The 17,917-nt window shown below is 47.9% G+C and overlaps 2 protein-coding genes across 4 annotated transcripts in view; both read right to left on the bottom strand.

Annotated features, from left to right (window-relative positions):
* Nucleotides 1-1,769, bottom strand: part of UQCC1 (ubiquinol-cytochrome c reductase complex assembly factor 1) — a 102,414-nt gene extending 100,645 nt beyond the window's left edge. The window contains exon 1 of one of the 3 annotated variants that reach the window (XM_066235514.1): nt 1,651-1,769. In XM_066235514.1, coding sequence (XP_066091611.1) covers nt 1,651-1,674 — 24 coding nt within the window. In that variant the 5' untranslated portion in view covers nt 1,675-1,769. Of the gene's footprint in view, nt 1-1,605 lie in introns of all 3 variants that reach the window. The other 2 variants (XM_066235515.1, XM_066235513.1) reach the window with 2 other exon arrangements.
* An 11,264-nt stretch (nt 1,770-13,033) lies between these two features.
* GDF5 (growth differentiation factor 5) lies at nt 13,034-17,840 on the bottom strand. Its single transcript, XM_066235347.1, has 2 exons — nt 16,936-17,840; nt 13,034-14,571 (listed from the first exon to the last, which is right to left on the bottom strand). Exons 1-2 carry the CDS (start codon nt 17,558-17,560, stop codon nt 13,697-13,699), a joined length of 1,500 nt encoding a protein of 499 aa, XP_066091444.1. The 5' UTR covers nt 17,561-17,840; the 3' UTR covers nt 13,034-13,696.
* Between the last annotated feature and the right edge of the window lie 77 nt (nt 17,841-17,917).

Here is a 17,917-nt window from a genome sequence, read left to right as displayed (position 1 = left end):
CTTTATCTCTTCTCCCAAAAAGCCATCTTAAAAACCTAATAACTGGCCCTGGCCGGCTGGCTCAGCGGTAGAGCGTCAGCCTGGCGTGCAGGGGACCCAGGTTCGATTCCCGGCCAGGGCACATAGGAGAAGCGCCCATTTGCTTCTCCAACCCTCCCCCTCCTCCTTCCTCTCTGTCTCTCTCTTCCCCTCCCGCAGCCGAGGCTCCACTGGAGCAAAGATGGCCCGGGCGCTGGGGATGGCTCCTTGGCCTCTGCCCCAGGCGCTAGAGTGGCTCTGGTTGCGGCAGAGCAACGCCCTGGTGGGCGTGCCGGGTGGATCCCGGGTGGATCCCGGTCGGGCGCATGCGGGAGTCTGTCTGACTGTCTCTCCCCGTTTCCAGCTTCAGAAAAAAACAAAAACAAAAAAAAACAACCTAATAACTTAGGCCCTGGACAGACAGCTTGGTTGGCTGGAGTGTCGTCCTGAAGCAGAGGTCGCCAGTTCTATCCCCGGTCAGGGCACACAGGAACAGATCAATGTTCCTGTCTGTCTGTCTCTCTCTCTCTCCCTTCCTCTCTCTAAAATCAATCAAATAAACATTAAAAAAAAAAAACAACACTAAATAAGGACATTCAAGTTGCCATTTCCTCAGCAGTCCTCAGATCTGAATCAATTTCTGCTCTTGCATCAACAATTACTCTGCCAAGTGAATCTTTCTGGTTATAAGAGCTATTCCTCAAACAAATATTTACCGAGCAATCAATCACATGCGCAGCACTTTGCGAGGCTGACAAGACATACAAAAAATAAAACTGCAGTCCTCGTAAGCCATTTATACAGGATGGGGCAAAGGTAGGTTTACAGTTGTTCCTATGGAAAATAATACCATGTCAATAAATAATACAAAAATAAACTGTGTTTCGTGCACGCACAACTGTAAACCTACTTTTGCCCCACCCCACAAAATGATAAAAGGTAGCCAGAGGCAGGAACAGACAGACTCAGCTATGAAAAAACACTGTCCCTGACCCGGGTTCTGAAAGACTTGATAAAATTATCCTCCCCCAGCCCTCCATGGTTAGCTACTAGCTCTCTATCCTCCTAAACCTTCTTCTGCTGCCAGACACTGTGCTAGGCAAAGTCAAAACGACAGCTATGACCCCGTTCCCGTGCAGCTTTCAACTTAATAATAACTATAATACTAGTCCACTTGACTGTGGTTGAGAATGGACTTACTGATCTCTGAAACAAACCCAGGGAACCTCAGGATCCGAAGGGATCGCAGATAAACGTCCTCGTTTTTCACACAGGGGCCCTGAGGTCTGAAAGTGACTACCTGCCCAACGTCACACTGTACCTCATGACAGAACAGGGACTATAGAACCCAGGTCTCCCGAAACTCCAATCGGTGCTGCCTCTCCCTGGGGGGTGGGGGTGGGGGTAACAGGTCGTGACTAAGGAAAACCAAACTTCATCGAATTTAGGTCCCATGTCGCTCTCCCTCTCCTCCAAAGTGTGCCTCAGTTTCCCCCCAGAGAGGCGGCCGCGCAGCCTCGCTGCCGCACAGGCTCCTCTCCTGCACTGTTCTCCAGTTTGCCCCACCCCGTCCTCTCCGACTCCAACCCCGGTGCCCAGCGGACGACCGTACAAAATTACTCCTTCACTCACAAGGACTCGCACCAGCAACGCCATGTTCTTCAATAACCATTTCCGGGTGAAGGGTGGGCTTCCGGAGTCCCCGCCGCCGCCACCCGTTCCCTAGGTCGTCCTCTCTGCCGCGGGTGCCTGGCAACGGCGGCGCAGGCGCACAAAGGCCACCGCCCGACGAGCGTGCACTTCCAGGGGACACGTTTGTGTCTGCGTCTCTGCCTCTATGTGTCTTTCTCTCTGTCTCTGTCTCTCTTCTCTCTCTCGAGGGAGGCACACAAAAAGTCTAGTAAGCCAATGACAACATAAAATAATTAAAAATGGTGTTAAGTGCTATGAAAGAAACAACCCAACTAGAGAAAAACGTGAGAAACTAGATTTTAGACAGTGTAGCCAACAGTTAAAGCCCCGCAGAGCAGGTGACATATATAAGTTGCAATCCAAAGGAGAAGGAGCTAGACATGGGAAGTGGCTTTGAACATGCATGCTATTCTAGCAGCAAAGATTGGAGAGTGAGAGGGGACCAGAGTCGGTAGACGGAAAAGAACAAGGGTTTCTTACAAGAATCCAAAGACGACCAGGGTATTATTGAAATTAACCTGAATTAATTTAAAGAGATAATTTACAGAGATAGGCAGACAGGCAGAGGCTAAATTATGCAAGGACTTCTAGATGAAGTCTAGATTTTATTCTAAGTACTGGAAGAAACAATTAGAGAATATTAAGTAGATGAGGGCTAACCGGCTCATGTTTTAAGAAGCTGACTTTAACTACTATATGTAAAATGAATCAGAGAGAGTTAAATGTAAAAATAGAAGACCAATTAATAGGCTAATGGTCTTTGAATAGTAGTGATTCTAGTACATAAATATAGTTTTGCTTTTTATGCAGAATATAAATGTTTCCTTCTATAATCTTGCATATGAAGGATTCCATAAGCTGAAGAGATGCTTTCTGCACTCAAGTGGGTAGCTTCCCAGCGCAGTATTGGAAAACAATGGTGTGGTGCTCCTACATATAAGTTAGGACAAATGGCATCACATATTAGAAAGGGAAAAGAGACCTGACTTGTGGTGGTGCAGTGGATAAAGTGTCGACCTGGAACGCTGAGGTCGCCGGTTTGAAACCCTGGGTTTGCCCAGTCAAGGCACAGATGGGAGTTGATGCTTCCTGCTCCTCCCCCTCCTCTCTCTCCCCCCTTCTCTAAAATGAATAAATAAAATCTTTAAAAAGGGAAAAGAGAAACACTAATCAGATGCAAGAAGCAAATGTGATAGAAAAACTGCAAATTTAAGACCAAGTGAATAATTCACACAAGAAACAATGAACTAAGATGTTGGAGATGCAAAAGATTGAGAAGATATTATATTAAAGATATTTAATTTCCTTTCTGATGGCTTCTATTTTCTCTGTTAGAGGGAGAGTTTTTTCTACTCAGGAATGCAGACAGTATGAAACTGTAGAAGAGTAAAGATAGCTTAAAGTTTAACAGAGCATGAAAGAAAAGGAGGCCCGTGAAACATGGAGGATCTAATTCAAATTGATCACACTTTACTTTTAAAATTTTAACTTACTAATTAATTTTAAATTGAAAGGTGATATGTGATTACATGATTACATTTTCTTTTCTAAAAATTAGTATGGTACAGATAAAGCTGAAGTCCGTTTTACTACCTGACCTGTGGTAGTGCAGTGGATAGGACATCGAACTGGAATGCTGAGGTTGCCAGTTTGAAACCCTGGGCTTGCCTGGTCAAGGCCCATATAAGAAGCAACTACTATGAGCTGATGCTTCCTGCTTCTCCTCCCACCCTTTCTTCTCTCTCTAAACTATCAACAAATAAAAATAAAGTCCCTTTTATCACCATCTTGAATTCCAATCCCTCCCACTCTCTCTACAATTGAATTTCCTTCTAGATCTTTCACATACATATCCATATTCCCTTAGAAATTATATTATTCTGGTTGGTACTGATTTTCTTTTTATTTACTTGACAACATACTTGTGTTTTTATTTTGCTGCTTTCTTTTTATTTCTCAACAGTTTCTTTTTTAAATTCTACATATGTTGCTCTATATAGATCTATTTAATTTCCATTCTTTTTTTTTTTTATTTTTTTTATTTTTTTATTTTTTTTATTTTTCTGAAGCTGGAAATGGGGAGAGACAGTCAGACAGACTCCCGCATGCGCCCGACCGGGATCCACCCGGCACGCCCACCATGGGGCGACGCTCTGCCCACCAGGGGGTGATAATCTGCCCATCCTGGGCGTCGCCATGTTGCGACCAGAGCCACTCTAGCGCCTGAGGCAGAGGCCACAGAGCCATCCCCAGCGCCCGGGCCATCTTTGCTCTAATGGAGCCTTGGCTGCGGGAGGGGAAGAGAGAGACAGAGAGGAAAGCGCGGCGGAGGGGTGGAGAAGCAAATGGGCGCTTCTCCTGTGTGCCCTGGCCGGGAATCGAACCCGGGTCCTCCGCACGCTAGGCCGACGCTCTACCGCTGAGCCAACCGGCCAGGGCTTAATTTCCATTCTTAAAAAAATTTTCCAGCCTGACCAGGCGGTGGCGCAGTGGATAGAGCGTCGGACTGGGATGCGGAAGACCCAGGTTCGAGACCCTGAGGTCGCCAGCTTGAGCGCGGGCTCATCTGGTTTGAGCAAAAGCCCACCAGCTTGACCCAAGGTCGCTGGCTCCAGCAAGGGGTTACTTGGTCTGCTGAAGGCCCGCGGTCAAGGCACATATGAGAGAGCAATCAATGAACAACTAAGGTGTTGCAATGCGCAATGAAAAACTAATGATTGATGTGTCTCATCTCTCTCCATTCCTATCTGTCTGTCCCTATCTGACTCACTCTCTGTCTCTTTAAAAAAAAAAAAAAAAAAAAAAAAAAAAAAACTCCATTGATTTTGGAGAGAGAAAGAGGACGGGGTGGGGGGAGGCAGAGAGAGAGAGAGAGAGACGCATCAACTTGTTTCATTTAGCTGTTGCATTTAGTTGTGCACTCGTTGATTGCTTCTCCTACAGTGTCCTGACGGGGTTAAACCCATGACCTCTGGTGTGCTGGGTCAACACTTTATCCACTGAGCAACCCAGCCAGGGCCTTAATTCATTTCCTTTTAACAGCTGTTTTATCTTATGATAGAGTTAACAGATAGTTCCCTTTTTAAAATTTTTATAACCAATGTTTTCTTGAATAATCTTGTACTTTTAGGAGCAAAAATGTTAGTGGCACCAATCTACTTCTATGCGATCTTTCTTCAGAATCGTTTGCTAACCTAGGATTAACAGAAGAGAGAGCTGGTGGTAGTTGGACTCCATAAAGGATTAAGGTCTCTCAAGGTCACGGGACGAATGTCATCAGCACAAAGAAGGTGATGCTATCGTCAAGAGAGAGGTTTGAGTGTTAGACCAGGAAATGTGTCTAGTCAAGGATGTAAAGAAAGGAAGAGGCTGTTAGGGAAGAAGGAGGGGCAAATGAATACAAGAAAATGTAGTGAGCCAAATTGAGTGAGAGCTTAAAGGGTAAGAAAATGCAGTCTTTTCATTTAAGGTCAGTGATAAATGGAGAGTGTCCATGAAGTTAGTAGTTGTAAGAGCATACAGCATGGACCTTAAAGGAGCAGCAGCGGATAGGGGGGCGATGGCTTGAAAGGGGTATTGGAAAGCGAATGAATGAAGACTCGGTCAATCTTAACACACACACAGTAGAGAATAATGACAAACAACATCCCAAAGCAGGAAGGCTACAGGGGAGGTCATATTCAAAAAGGAAGGCCAGGTTTCAGTTAAGACAGAAAGTAGAAGGAACCTCCTGGGAACAAGCTGAGGGCATAGACAAGTGTATCTAGCAGGGAACCGTGGGGAGTGCAGGTTCCATAGGCCCCTCCCAGGGCTCCTCCCTCTGCTCCCAGCAGCCCCAGCGCTGGGCAGCTTCTCTCCAGGGCCAGGGCTCATCAGCTCCTTGTCCCCTAAACACCCAGTCAGAAGACCCAGCAATTTCTTTTGTCCTCTCAAAACTCCCTTTCCCTCCTTACAGTTCATCTTTCTCTCTAGACTCTTCTACACCTCAGAATTTTCATACCTGCTTATAGGCACCACATTGAAATTCAGTCATGTATTAAATTTATATATATTCACAAAGCATTTACCCTGATCCAGGCTCAGATCTAGATGCTGAAGATACAGTAGAAAATAAAACAAAGTTCTTATTCCCATGAATCTTGTATTCCAGTAAAGGGAGACAAACAATAGGTGAATAAATATTGATATAATGTAATGTCAGGTATTGATAAATGCTAAGTGGAATAAGAATAAAAAGTGAAATATCAAAAAAAAAGTGAGAGGGCAAGGTGCTATTTTAGACAAAATGATCAGGCCAAACCTTAGTGAATTTGATCAGAAGTGTGAATGAAATGAGAGAGTGACCCATGTCAATATCTCTGAAAAGAGCATGCTTGACAGAGAGAAAAGGTACCAAGGCCTCGACATGGGAGAACGCTTGGTCTTTCCAAGGAAGGGCAAGGAGGTTATGATGGCTGGAGTCAAATGAGTAAGAAAGAGTATGGTAGAAGATGAAGTTGACAAGGTGGCCCTAGAGGGCCAGATTGTGCGGGACCTTGTTGGCCAAGGTAAGGACTTTGGATTCTAGTCTAAAGTGTGTGGTAGTATATGTACATAAAATCACTGGCAGGGTACACAAGAAACAGTAATGGTGGTTATGGATGTTGATTCTGAGGAAGAGAATTGGAAGACCAAGAGGTAAGTATGGAAGGTAGACATACTTTTCACTATATATCCTTTTGTCTTATTTGAAGTTTGTACCTATCTCTATAATTGCCTTAAAAATCTAAATAAAAAGATCCATGTCACTCTCAAAATATAATTCTGAAAAAGAATTTACTCATCGGTTTTATGAAAAATACAAAGTAGAACTTGGCCTTTGCCTTCAAGCATATTACAGTCATGGGTGTATAATATATTGTATATTTACAATGTTTTTTTTTTAATTTGAAAGACTCAAAGTGAACTCCTATCTCACACCATATGGTAAATTAAGTCAAAATGGAACTTAGACTTAAATGTAAGAGCTAAATTATGAAACTTTTTTTTTAATTTTTTTAATTTTTTTATTTTATTTATTCATTTTTAGAGAGGAGAGAGAGAGGGAGAGAGAGAGACAGAGAGAGAGAAGGGGGGAGGAGCAGGAAGCATCAACTCCCATATGTGCCTTGACCAGGCAAGCCCAGGGTTTCGAACCGGTAACCTCAGCATTCCAGGTCAACGCTTTATCCACTGCGCCACCACAGGTCAGGCTAAATTATGAAACTTTTAACAGAAACATAAAAGTAAAGTTATCATGACCTTGTGTTAGGCAAAGCCTTCTTAGATATAACAGCAAAAGCACAGATAACAAAAAAAATTAGATAAATTATGCTATATAAACATGTAAATTTTTGTTTACCATCAAGAAAATAAAAAGAGCCCTGGCTGGATAGCTCAGTTGGTTAGAGCATCGTCCCAAAGTACAGAGGTTGCCAGTTCGATTCCCAGTCAGGGTACATACAGGGACAGGTCAATGTTTGTGTCTCTTTAAAATCAATAAAATAAACATTTAAAAAAGAAAGTAAAAAGATGTGGAATGGTAGAAAATACTTTCAAATCATAAATCTGATAAGGGGCTTGTATCCAGACTACATAAAGAACTCTATAATTCAAAAATAAAAAATAAATAAACACCTAATTGAAAATGGGCAAAGGATTTGATTAGCCATTTCTCCAAAGAAGATATATTTATACAAATGGCCATTCCGTTAATGAAAAAATGATCAACATCATTAGTTATTAGGGATACACACATGTGCACGTGTGAATATGTACACACAATGAGACACCACTTACCCTCTAGATGGCTATAATCAAGCAGACATATAATACAAAGTGCTGATAAAACTGGATCCCTCAAACGTTACCGATGGGGATGTAAAATGGCACAGCTGCTTTGGAAAAGTCTGGCTTTTCCTCAGAATGATAAATGTATAATTACCATATGACCCAGTGATTCCATTCCTATGTATACATTCAAGGTAAATTTAAACATGTTGACACAAAAACGTGTACATGGATGTTCATCACAGCTAAAAGGTAGAAACAAATGTCTATGGACTGATGAATGGCTAAATAAAAGGTGGTATATCCAGGAAATGGATTATTACACAGCAGTAAAAAGGAATACACTGGTACATGCTACAACGTGGATGATCCTCAAAAACATTATGCTTAAGTGAAAGCAGTTAATCCCAACAGGTTACGTACTGTATAAGTAGGATTCCATTTCCGTGAAGTGTCCAGCTGCCCACTCCATGGTCTATTCCTGGACCTCAGTACCAGAATTGTTTTAATTCTGAAAATTTTAATTGATGCCATTCTGTGTTCTGACCATCCTATTATGTCATCCTTTCTTCATTACTCCTACAGTGTGTCTGTAAAGTCATGATGCACTTTTGACCAGTCACAGGAAAGCTACAAAAGATGACAGAAATGTGAAATCTGCACCAAATAAAAGGAAAACCCTCCCAGTTTCTGTAGGATGATGTGGCAGCATGTGCGCATGCGCAGATGATGACGTAACACGTGTATACAGCAGAGCAGCCCACGGCCATGCCAGTCGAGATGTGGACGGTACAGAGGAAAGTTCAGTGTGTTCTGTGGCTCGCTAAATTCGAATCCGTGACCAAAGTGCAACGTGAATATCGGCGCGTTTATAACGAAGCGCCACCACATAGGAATAACATTACTCAGTGGGATAAGCAGTTGAAGGAAACCGGCAGTTTGGTGGAGAAACCCCGTTCTGGTAGGCCATCAGTCAGTGACGAGTCTGCAGAGGCTATATGGGATAGCTACCTAAGGAACCCTAAAAAATCTATGCGTGAGCCCACATCGAACACTGAATATGTATGAAACTGGGAGAGTTTTCCTTTTATTTGGTGAAGATTTCACATTTCTATCGTCTTTTATTGCTTTCCTGTGACCAGTCAAAAGTGCACCATGACTTTACGGACACACTGTACTACATCTGTCATTGTACCTTGTTGAGACCTCCAGGCTTTTGAACTCTTCTCTTTATAGTCTGCCAACCCTCTGCTCTCTTTACTGCTTCTCCTATGTTGCTCAGACCATGTGGTCTATCATTTTCATTGTTCTCGACAACATTAACTCCTTTGCTCAATCGTCTTTCTATCCTGCCCACCTGCAAAGCCCCCATCCCATTTAGTCTATGCCTACATCTAGACTATTGGGTTCTATTGGAGAAAATCATGCAAGGAGCCTGTTGGTACCCCCCAAATATGGTTACCTGCTTCTATTTTGCTCAACTCTACCCCCTTTCTCCAATATCTCTATTCATAACTATATTAGATTCCTAGGGCTGCCATACCACACACCACACACACACACACACACACACACACACACACACACTGCCCAGGTGGCTCAAAATATGGAAATGTATTGTTTCGCAGTTCTGGAGGCTAGAAGTCCAAAACCAAAGGATTGGCAGGATTCCTCTGTCTGAGGATTCCAGAGGAGGATCTCTCCTTGCCCTCCTCAGCTTCTGGCAGTGGTTGGAAATCCTTCTGTTCCGTGCTCTACAGGGGCATCACTCTAGTCTCTGTCCCTGTCACCACATGGCCTTCTCCCTGTGTGCGTGTCTGTGTCCCTTGTCTGCTTATAAGGACTTCAGTCATATTGGATTAGACCTGTCCCAATGACCTTGGCTTAACTTGACTACATCTGCAAAGACGTTTTTTCCAAATAAGGTTATATTCACAGGCATATAGGACTTGAACACATCATTGTAAGGGACGTGATTCAATTCATAACAGGAAACTTTTCCACATTCCTCATACCTTGACTCTGACCCCTTCCTACTGTCTCTGAACAGATGGATGGCCTCACATCCGATTGCACAGAGAACACAGAAATTATAAGCCATCAGAAGGAAACTCAACTTCCTACCATTAAACAAGGACTTCCTTTTATCATGTGCATATATCCTTTCTTCTTTTTATCATTTCATGGAAGATTTAAAGCCAGTCTTTACGGAGTTTCTCAAACTTGATGTCCAAACCTCACCTCATTATCTTCCTCTCCTCTCAAAATCTATTTCTCCTTCCGTGTTCTCTTTTTCTGTTGTTGTTGAACGGCACACTGTTTACTCAGTTGCCCAAGCAAAAAACCACAGAATTCCTTGACTTTGCTTTTCCCTTACTCGCCCCCAGTCCTGCTTAACAGAGCAGAAACACAGTTTCCTTGGGCATGCACACTACACACATGTCTATTAATGAAGCCCACACTAGTATTCACATTTAGGCACCCACATTATATTCAATTTATTACACAGCCACCAACAACGTTCTTTCTACCTGAAGTTGTGAAATCACATTTTTTTTTACATCCTATCATTGTATGGTTGGTTTCAAGCATTCAGATATACAATTTGATGTTTTCCTCTGTTTTATTTTGTCTATTTTGATTTGGCCTATTATAGACTTATCATCCCAGCATCCGTTGGGATCTTTATTTTCTCTTTCAGAGAAACTTGAGGACATGATTATTACAAGATATGACAATTTCTGTGAAGTGCTAAGCATAGTACCTGGCATATGATAAGCCCTCAAACAACACTGGCGGCTGTGGTGGTTGTTATTATTCCAACACTCAACACACAGTCTGGACCAGAGCAAACCTTCAATAAATATTTTTGATTAATGAATGAGTGAATCAATAAACCAAAGATTGATGAAATGGAAGAATAGCCCCTCTCCTGAATCTCAAGCCCCATACATTTGACATTATTATTCCTCTTTGACAGATAGGGAAACTGAGGCTCAGAGAAGTTAAGTAACTTGCCCAAAGTCACTCAGCTGGAAAGTGGTAGAACCAACCAAGAACAGAACCTGGGTCTGTCTGACTTCTAAGCAAATGTGATTAATCCTTCTCTTTTCTGCTTTCTCATATCTATATTCAGATTGGCTAGAAGACGAGTTGTGGAGTCAGAGTGAAGTCTGAGAGGATTCCCAAGGCTGTGTGTTCCAAAGCCTAGAAAATTTGGTTTTCCTGCACATGGCCCTGGACCACAGGACTGTGGAAGAGGCTAAGAGACGGGCATCATAGCACTGGGAGCATCACCTCTTGCCTCCTCTACAGGCCTCCCGTCTTCTCTGCCCTAAGCTATCTGCTTAGCTGTTTCTCCCTAAGAACTAACAACACTGTGTGTCCCCAAGTTGATACTTTTAAGACCAGGGAGCCAAGCCCTGGGTGGGTAATTTGACTGCTTGCCAGGGCTGGGGTCAGTGAAGTCTGGGTCCAGAAAAGAAGCAAAAATGGTACAAAGGACACTGAGACCTGTAGGAAACCCCTGTAGTTACTTCTTGGTGTCAGTTTCCTCTTCTGTGAAAATGGGAGGGGGGTACTATTCCTTGCCCTGCCTGCTTACCACTCCTCCACACAAATAAGGAAACCAAGATTCGTGGAATTTTGTTACTTGCACAAATGCTCTAACTCTAAGTGACAGGCGTGAAATTTGAAACTGGGCTGCCTTTTAGCCTTTCCAGCGCTGCAAGACCATGGCTGGGAGAGTGTTTGTAAACTCTAAGCACTGATCTAAGCCTTGTCCCCTTTTTGTGCAAGAATGTCCTGTACAAGTAAGTATGTAGCTTGTAGGATGGAGACTGGCGAAAGGAACCTGGCGGAGATCATGTTCCAAGGAGGCAGTTGAATAGATCAGATGGTTAGGATGGAAGGGCTGTTCCTACCCACCCCACAGTGACCTGATTGGACCAACGGGTGGGAATAGGGGAACAATATACAGTCTTCGTGGCTCTTTTGTGAAAGAGGGTCGCAGGACAGGTTGAGGCAGGAGAGGCAGCCCCTGGGCTCCTTGGGTATCAAGCCCAGAGCCTCAACAGTCAATTCGGCACCCAGACCCTCAGCAGGAAGAGCATCGCAGCTTGGGGTGACATGAAACTCCTGGGTGGGGTGACGGCAGGAAGCAGCTCCAGTTCTCTCAGACTTTCCAAGAAACTAGGGACACAGAGCCCAGTAAACAAGTGTGTGTAGGAGCCAGCCCCACCTGTGACCCCTCCGGCCCCCGCCTCTCTGCCCGTGGGGTTCCGGCCACCCAGTGTCCACACTGCTTACCCTGGACCCACGGCCTGTTCCGGGCTCACTCTCCTCTCATACACACCAAAACTCCATCTGCTGTGGCGGCTTCTTTGTTTACTTCCCGAGTTTGCGGGCCTGGCACCTGCCAAACACAACGAAGCCCAGCCATGGAGGGCGAGGCCCCAGGCGCGGGCTGCCCCCTGCACGGGGCTCTTGCTTTAGTCCTGACAACCCAGGTTTCAGCTCTAGAGAGAAGGGACATGAGAGCTGCCCAGAGCTGGGCAGGGATACCCACTGTTGAAACAGCTTTGGCTAGGAGCCCTGGGAATCAAAGGCTCAGCTGGAGAGAGGTGGGGAAAATGCTGAGGCCCTCTGGGCAGAAAGCGGAGGCCTGGACTCCCTTACCCTGGCCCTCCCTCTCAGAAGCCAGGCGGGACCTGGTCGCGAGCCCTCAGAACAGGGACTCAAGTGCCCGAGTTTCCCTAACAGGGGGCTGTGCTCTCCCACGAGCTCACGTCTCATGCCCCCACTGAGGGCCGTAGTGGAGAAAAGGAAGCGGGCAGTTAGTCTGGGCAAAGCCCCAACTAGGAAACATTGTCAGGATGTGTCTGGCAGTGGACTGCCTGAGAGCGGTGGGGAGGTTATTTATCTAATACAGAATCATGTATTTGTATCATGTGGAATGCAAAGGGGAAGGGCTCCAGCTCCGCCTCTGGAGAGGGGGGTGAGGAGGTGGGAGTGAGGTGTGACGGGGAGGGGTAGTGAAGGAGGGTAACAGGACCCTAGACAAGATCACGTGAGGAACAGTGGACAGTGGCAAAAAGGAGATGCCTCAATAGGGGAGGAGGAGATCTCCGGCAGCCCGGGCTCCCTAGTGAGAGGCAGAGGGCCCTTTAAATGGCAGTCCGTTCATTCTGAGAGTAGGTGGGTAGGGAGCAACACTAGTGAATGGCATAGGGATGATTTTAAAGGGTATGAAATGCCCAATTTCCCTCCCATTCAGGGATCTATTGAAGAGACAACCAGCTTGACTAAGAAGTGCCAAAAAGCCAACCTAACTCTGCTGGCCGGCCCCGGTGGAGCAGATGGCGCTCCGGACCAGCGGGCCCTTGGAGGCGCGGGAATGGGGTTAGAGGTGGCACTGCCCTGCTCAGTCTGTGCTCTCTGTCCCATTCTGCTTCAGTTTCCAGGACTGGGTGCGGGGGCTGGGCCTGGACACAGCGTTTATATATGAGGCCACCCACCTCCCCTCCCTGCTCAGTCATTCTTTGAGGGGTCGCTGGGTCCCCTGGAGTAAACAAAAGATTTGCCGCAGTTTTAGGCACCGTTTTGCTTTTTAGCTCATCAATGTACATTTTAATCTAACAGTCTAACAGCCCTACATTCCTCACCACTGCCCAAGCCCTCTCCCCCTTTCTCCCACCCCTGCCCAATCAGCGACATATCCGACCCAGGGGCAGAAAGTCCCCAGGCACCATAGTGATGATTCAAGGGCGATGTGGCACCCATGGCTCTCCCAAGAGGGGTCCTCCCTGGAGAGTCCAGAGTCCAAGGAGGCCCAGGAAAGGAGAGGTTGTGGGCTGAGTCTCATTGAACACCGGGTCTGCTGGGTCACAGTCCTGTCCGGAGTCTGTCTCCCTGGTCCTGGGCCAGCCCGCCAGAGCAGCAGAAGGGCAGGAACCCTCCGACAGAGGGACTTGTTGATGGATAGGGACCTTTAGCCCAAACCTCACTCAGAGAATGAGCACGGCTGCGGGAATCCCCTCTCAGGCAGGCTGTGTGGTATAGACGCTCCTGGCTGCAGCTTCCTGACCCCTCTGTGATCCCACAGGTGCGAGAAGGGGCTCTTGTGACCAGCACCTTGGGGATGGGATGTGCCACCCAGGAAGACAGAGGGCCAGTGCTGCTACCTGCAGCCACAGGACTCCACCACCATGTCCTCGTACTGCTTATAGACCACGTTGTTGGCGGAGTCGATGAAGAGGATGCTGATGGGACTCAGCCGGGTGGGCACACAGCAGGTCGGTGGCGTGGACTCGGGGTCCATGGAGTTCATCAGCGTCTGGATGACGGCATGGTTCGTGGGCTCCAGGTGGGAGCGCAGGGGGAACTCGCATAGGCCCTCGCAGTGGAAGGCCTCGTACTCAAGGGGCGCGATGATCCAGTCGTCCCAGCCCATGTCCTTGAAATTGACGTGCAGGGCCTTCCGGCTGCAGCGGGCCTTGGGGTTCTTGCTGGGCCTCTTGCCCTGGCGCGTGGCCAGCGGAGCCCTCCGTTTTCGCCGCTGGCTGAATAGGTACTCATACACAGTCTTGTCGTCCTGGCCGGAGCGCGCTTTGATCTCATTAAAGAACAGGTCCCGTTTCTTGGTGCGGCCAAACACCAGGAACAGGGCCTTCTCGTGGACCTGACGGGCAGCCCGGTCGAAGCCCAGGCCGCGGAGGTCCACGGCCCGGCCCCGTTCCCAGGCCTCCAGCTCCAGACACAGCTGGGCCGAGTTCTTAAAGTTTCGGAAGAGCTTCCAGATGTCGAACACCTCCCAGCCAGATCCGTCCAGGCCTGGCACCGAGCGCACATCCAGCAAGGCTGCCGGCTGCCGGCCGCTGGGGCAGCTGGACAGCTTCAGCTGGGCAGTCCGCCCGCTACCAGGGGCCACTGGCTTGGCTGTGTCCGAGGGCTTCTTCCGCAAGATCCGCAGCTCGGCCCCTAGCAGCCCATCCTTCTCCAAGGCACTAATGTCAAACACGTACCTCTGCTTCCTGACCACAGGGCCTCGGTCATCTAGAAAGAACACCCAGAAGTCATTCCCCGCAACCTCATCAAGAAAGCCAATCACCTCGAGGTCTCGGGGGAGGGCCGCAGCTCTCTCCCCATCCAGAGAGCTTTGTTTAACCTCTTCCCCACTCTGAGAGAGGCCAAGACCCAAACCACCGAGAGACTTTTTCAGAATAAGGGAGCGTCCTACACAGCTACCAAGTAGGGTTGTTTATCTGTAGAGGTGGCTGGGGGTGATGTGAGTGATTCCAGGTATTTGCATCAATCACTGTTCATATCAGGGATCCATCAACTTCAAAACTGTTTTCTACCTACCTCTCTCTTAACCTGTTATCTAATATGATATCCCATTGGTGAAATAGGTGAGGTGGGCATTATAATTACTCCTGTCTTCCCAAAGGGGAAAGTTGAGAGGAGAAGTTTAGTGACTTGCTCAGTCACCCTGCTAAGAAAAAGCAGAGTTGAAACACTGGCTGAGAACTTTTTATACCCAATCTGAAGCTGCTTCCACTCTACCTTACAGAAGATCTTAGTGTTGCCTTTTTTTTTTTAACATTTTATTTTTTTTTAAATTTTATTTATTCATTTTTAGAGAGGAGAGAGAGAGAGGGAGAGACAGAGAGAGAGAAGGGGGGAAGAGCTGGAAGCATCAACTCCCATATGTGCCTTGACCAGGCAAGCCCAGGGTTTCGAACCGGCGACCTCAGCATTTCCAGGTCGACGCTTTATCCACTGCGCCACCACAGGTCAGGCCTTAGTGTTGCCTTTTTACAGATGAGGCACAGAGAGGGAGAGTGACCCGACTATGGACACTTAATGACCAAGCTGGTCTGCAGTCCAATCTCTCTGCTTCCCAGTCTAATAGTTTTGTTGTGTCTGTGTCTCACCCTGCTGGACATATGAGCGTGTGTGTTTTTGTATGTATGTGTGTAAGTTTGTGTGTATAATTGGGTTCATCCGTGAGTAAGAAAGTGGCATATAAGTGACATGTCACATGTACATATATGATTGGGCTTGTGTCAAAATTTCAAGGGTATGTATGTACGTATATGTAAGGAGATTCTGTGCATACATAAATATATGCAAGAAGGCGTGTGTGTTCATGGGTGTGATGCAGCACGTATGTGCAAATATAAGGCTGTGTGTGTGTATACGAAGCTCAGTAGTATGTCCAAACCAGCAGGCCCTCTTTCCTAAATACCAATTTGCCATTGGGAAGCATTCATATATTGCTCTAGAAGGTGACTAATTAGGCCTTTAAACTCCCCATCTCCCCCTCTCCAAGCTGCCTTAGTGCTGGGGGGCACAAGGACTTACTTTATGAGCCCCCGAGGGGTCACAGCTTTCCCTGACTGGGCAAGCAGCCAGGCCACCTCCCCCACCTCAGCCAGACCTGCTGCCTCTGTGCCTCCCCCCACCCTGTCCTCCCCCCACAGGCCAGCTCTAATGAGGAGCCTCTCCCACTCTCCGGCCCCTCCCCCACCCTGCCAGCCAAAGTCCTAAGACTCAGAACAGAGCACAGGAGCTGCGTGGACCCCAGCAATCACACTGAGGGAGAAACTGAGGCTCGGAGATGGGAGAGACTTGCTGAAATCACACAGCAAGTTGAGAGCAAAAGCCAAGCCAGTAACGCCAGGTGGGCAGAGGGAGCAATGAGGGCTGCCGTTTTCTCCTGGGTTAATGATCAAAATGATCTGTGTGTTTGGACAGGACATAAAGTTTCATAGTTTGAAGGGCTCTCGGAAATCAGCCACTCCAACTCCCATATAGCTGTAGAGATGGGGAAACTGACCCTGAGGGAGGAGCTTCCTTCCCCAAGGCCACATTGTTAAACCCTGCACCCGCTGTCCACTCCCAAACCCCATATACTTAAATGTCATTCCATGATTCCAAGATGCCTCATTTACTGTCTTCACCCATCCTGCCTCCTCTGCCCCCTAATCTGAGGGCAAAGCCGCAGACCAGGTAGCTACAGATTAACTTCTCTCTCTGCCATCTGAGAAAACCTCCAAACCCCTGGAGCCTAGAAGGTTTGGCCAACCCACACAGGAAGGGAGCATGGCCTGGTGATCAGAAGTCTCAGAGTTTGGTCCCCAACTCTGCCACCATCTGGCAGGTCTTGCCTCCTCTCCTGGTGTTAGTCATCCCCTCTGCACCTTGCAGGGACTGGACTGGGTCATGTCCAGGCGCCTCCAACACTGACATGGCAACAGCCTGGGACCTGGTGTGTGTGAGCTAGTCCCAGACACCTCCCCAGGCCGGGTGCACACACCGTCCCCCACCAGTGCGGTGTCAGGGCCCCGAAAGGCCCCTCCACGCATGCAGATGCCCCTCCCTCGGAGCCGTGCCCCTGCCACCCCGCCCCCTCACCTTGCCCTTTGTCAATAAAGCTGGTGATGGTGTTGGCCAGGCCAGCCTCCAACTTCACGCTGCTGTTGCCTCCCTTTCTGTCAGCATCGGACAGCGTCCTGTACAGCGAGAGCATGTACTCATGGGGCGTGATGGGGGGCGGGCGGAACGGCTCCTTGGGCTCTCGAGGGGCCCCAGGCTCCCTGGCCTTCTTCAGCAGGAAGGGGCTGGGGACAGCTCCTGCCTTTAGGGGTGCCTTACCCCCCGGAGGCTGTCCTTTTGGGGTCACAGTCCGCGTTGCAGCCTGCCTTGTCTGGGGAGGGTGTCCTGGCTTGGGTTCAGGGCCACCCGATCTGGGGGGCAGCTTTTTGGGTTCATCCTTCTTGGGCTGTGTCAGGCCTCCTGCCTGCCCAGTGCCCCCCTTTGCCCTGGCATTGGTGGCTCCCCCACCATAGCTGTGACCCCCTGGCCTGAATATGTTCCGAGCCAGAGGGGGCCTGTCTTTGGCTTCTGCTTTGGCCAATCCTGGCCTGGTCCCCTGGGGTCTCTGGCCCAAGTCAGGGGCCCCCAACACAGTGCAGATCAATTCCAGGTCCAGCCAAGCCAGGTGCCAAAGCAAGAAAGTGAGGGGTTTGGAGAGTCTCATCCTCTGGCCAGCCGCTGAATGACACCACGGAGAACGGCGGCAGCAGCGAAGGTGCCTCTGGTGTGGCAGGAGAAACCATGAAAGGAGTGGACCCTCAACAGCAGCGGCGGCAGCAGTAGCAGAAGGAAAGGCTTTCTCCGCAGTCTGAGACTCTTTAAGTCTGCCGGGGCTGTGTTTGTATCCAGTCCCATAGTGGAAATGCTCTCGTATCCAGACGTGCACCGTCTCCAGTCAGCAGCTGAAAATAACTCGTTCTTGAAAGGAGAAAGCCGACCGCCCCCTTTCTCCTGCACAACTGACTGAGGGCTTGAAGGAGGCTTGTATAAGGCTGAGGGATTTTTCCAAGAAGGAAGAATG

This window comes from Saccopteryx bilineata, chromosome 6 (genome assembly GCF_036850765.1).
Source record: "Saccopteryx bilineata isolate mSacBil1 chromosome 6, mSacBil1_pri_phased_curated, whole genome shotgun sequence".
NCBI lineage: Eukaryota > Metazoa > Chordata > Mammalia > Chiroptera > Emballonuridae > Saccopteryx > Saccopteryx bilineata.
Note: the sequence above shows the minus strand (reverse complement) of the source record. Positions and strands in the feature narration are given on the sequence as shown.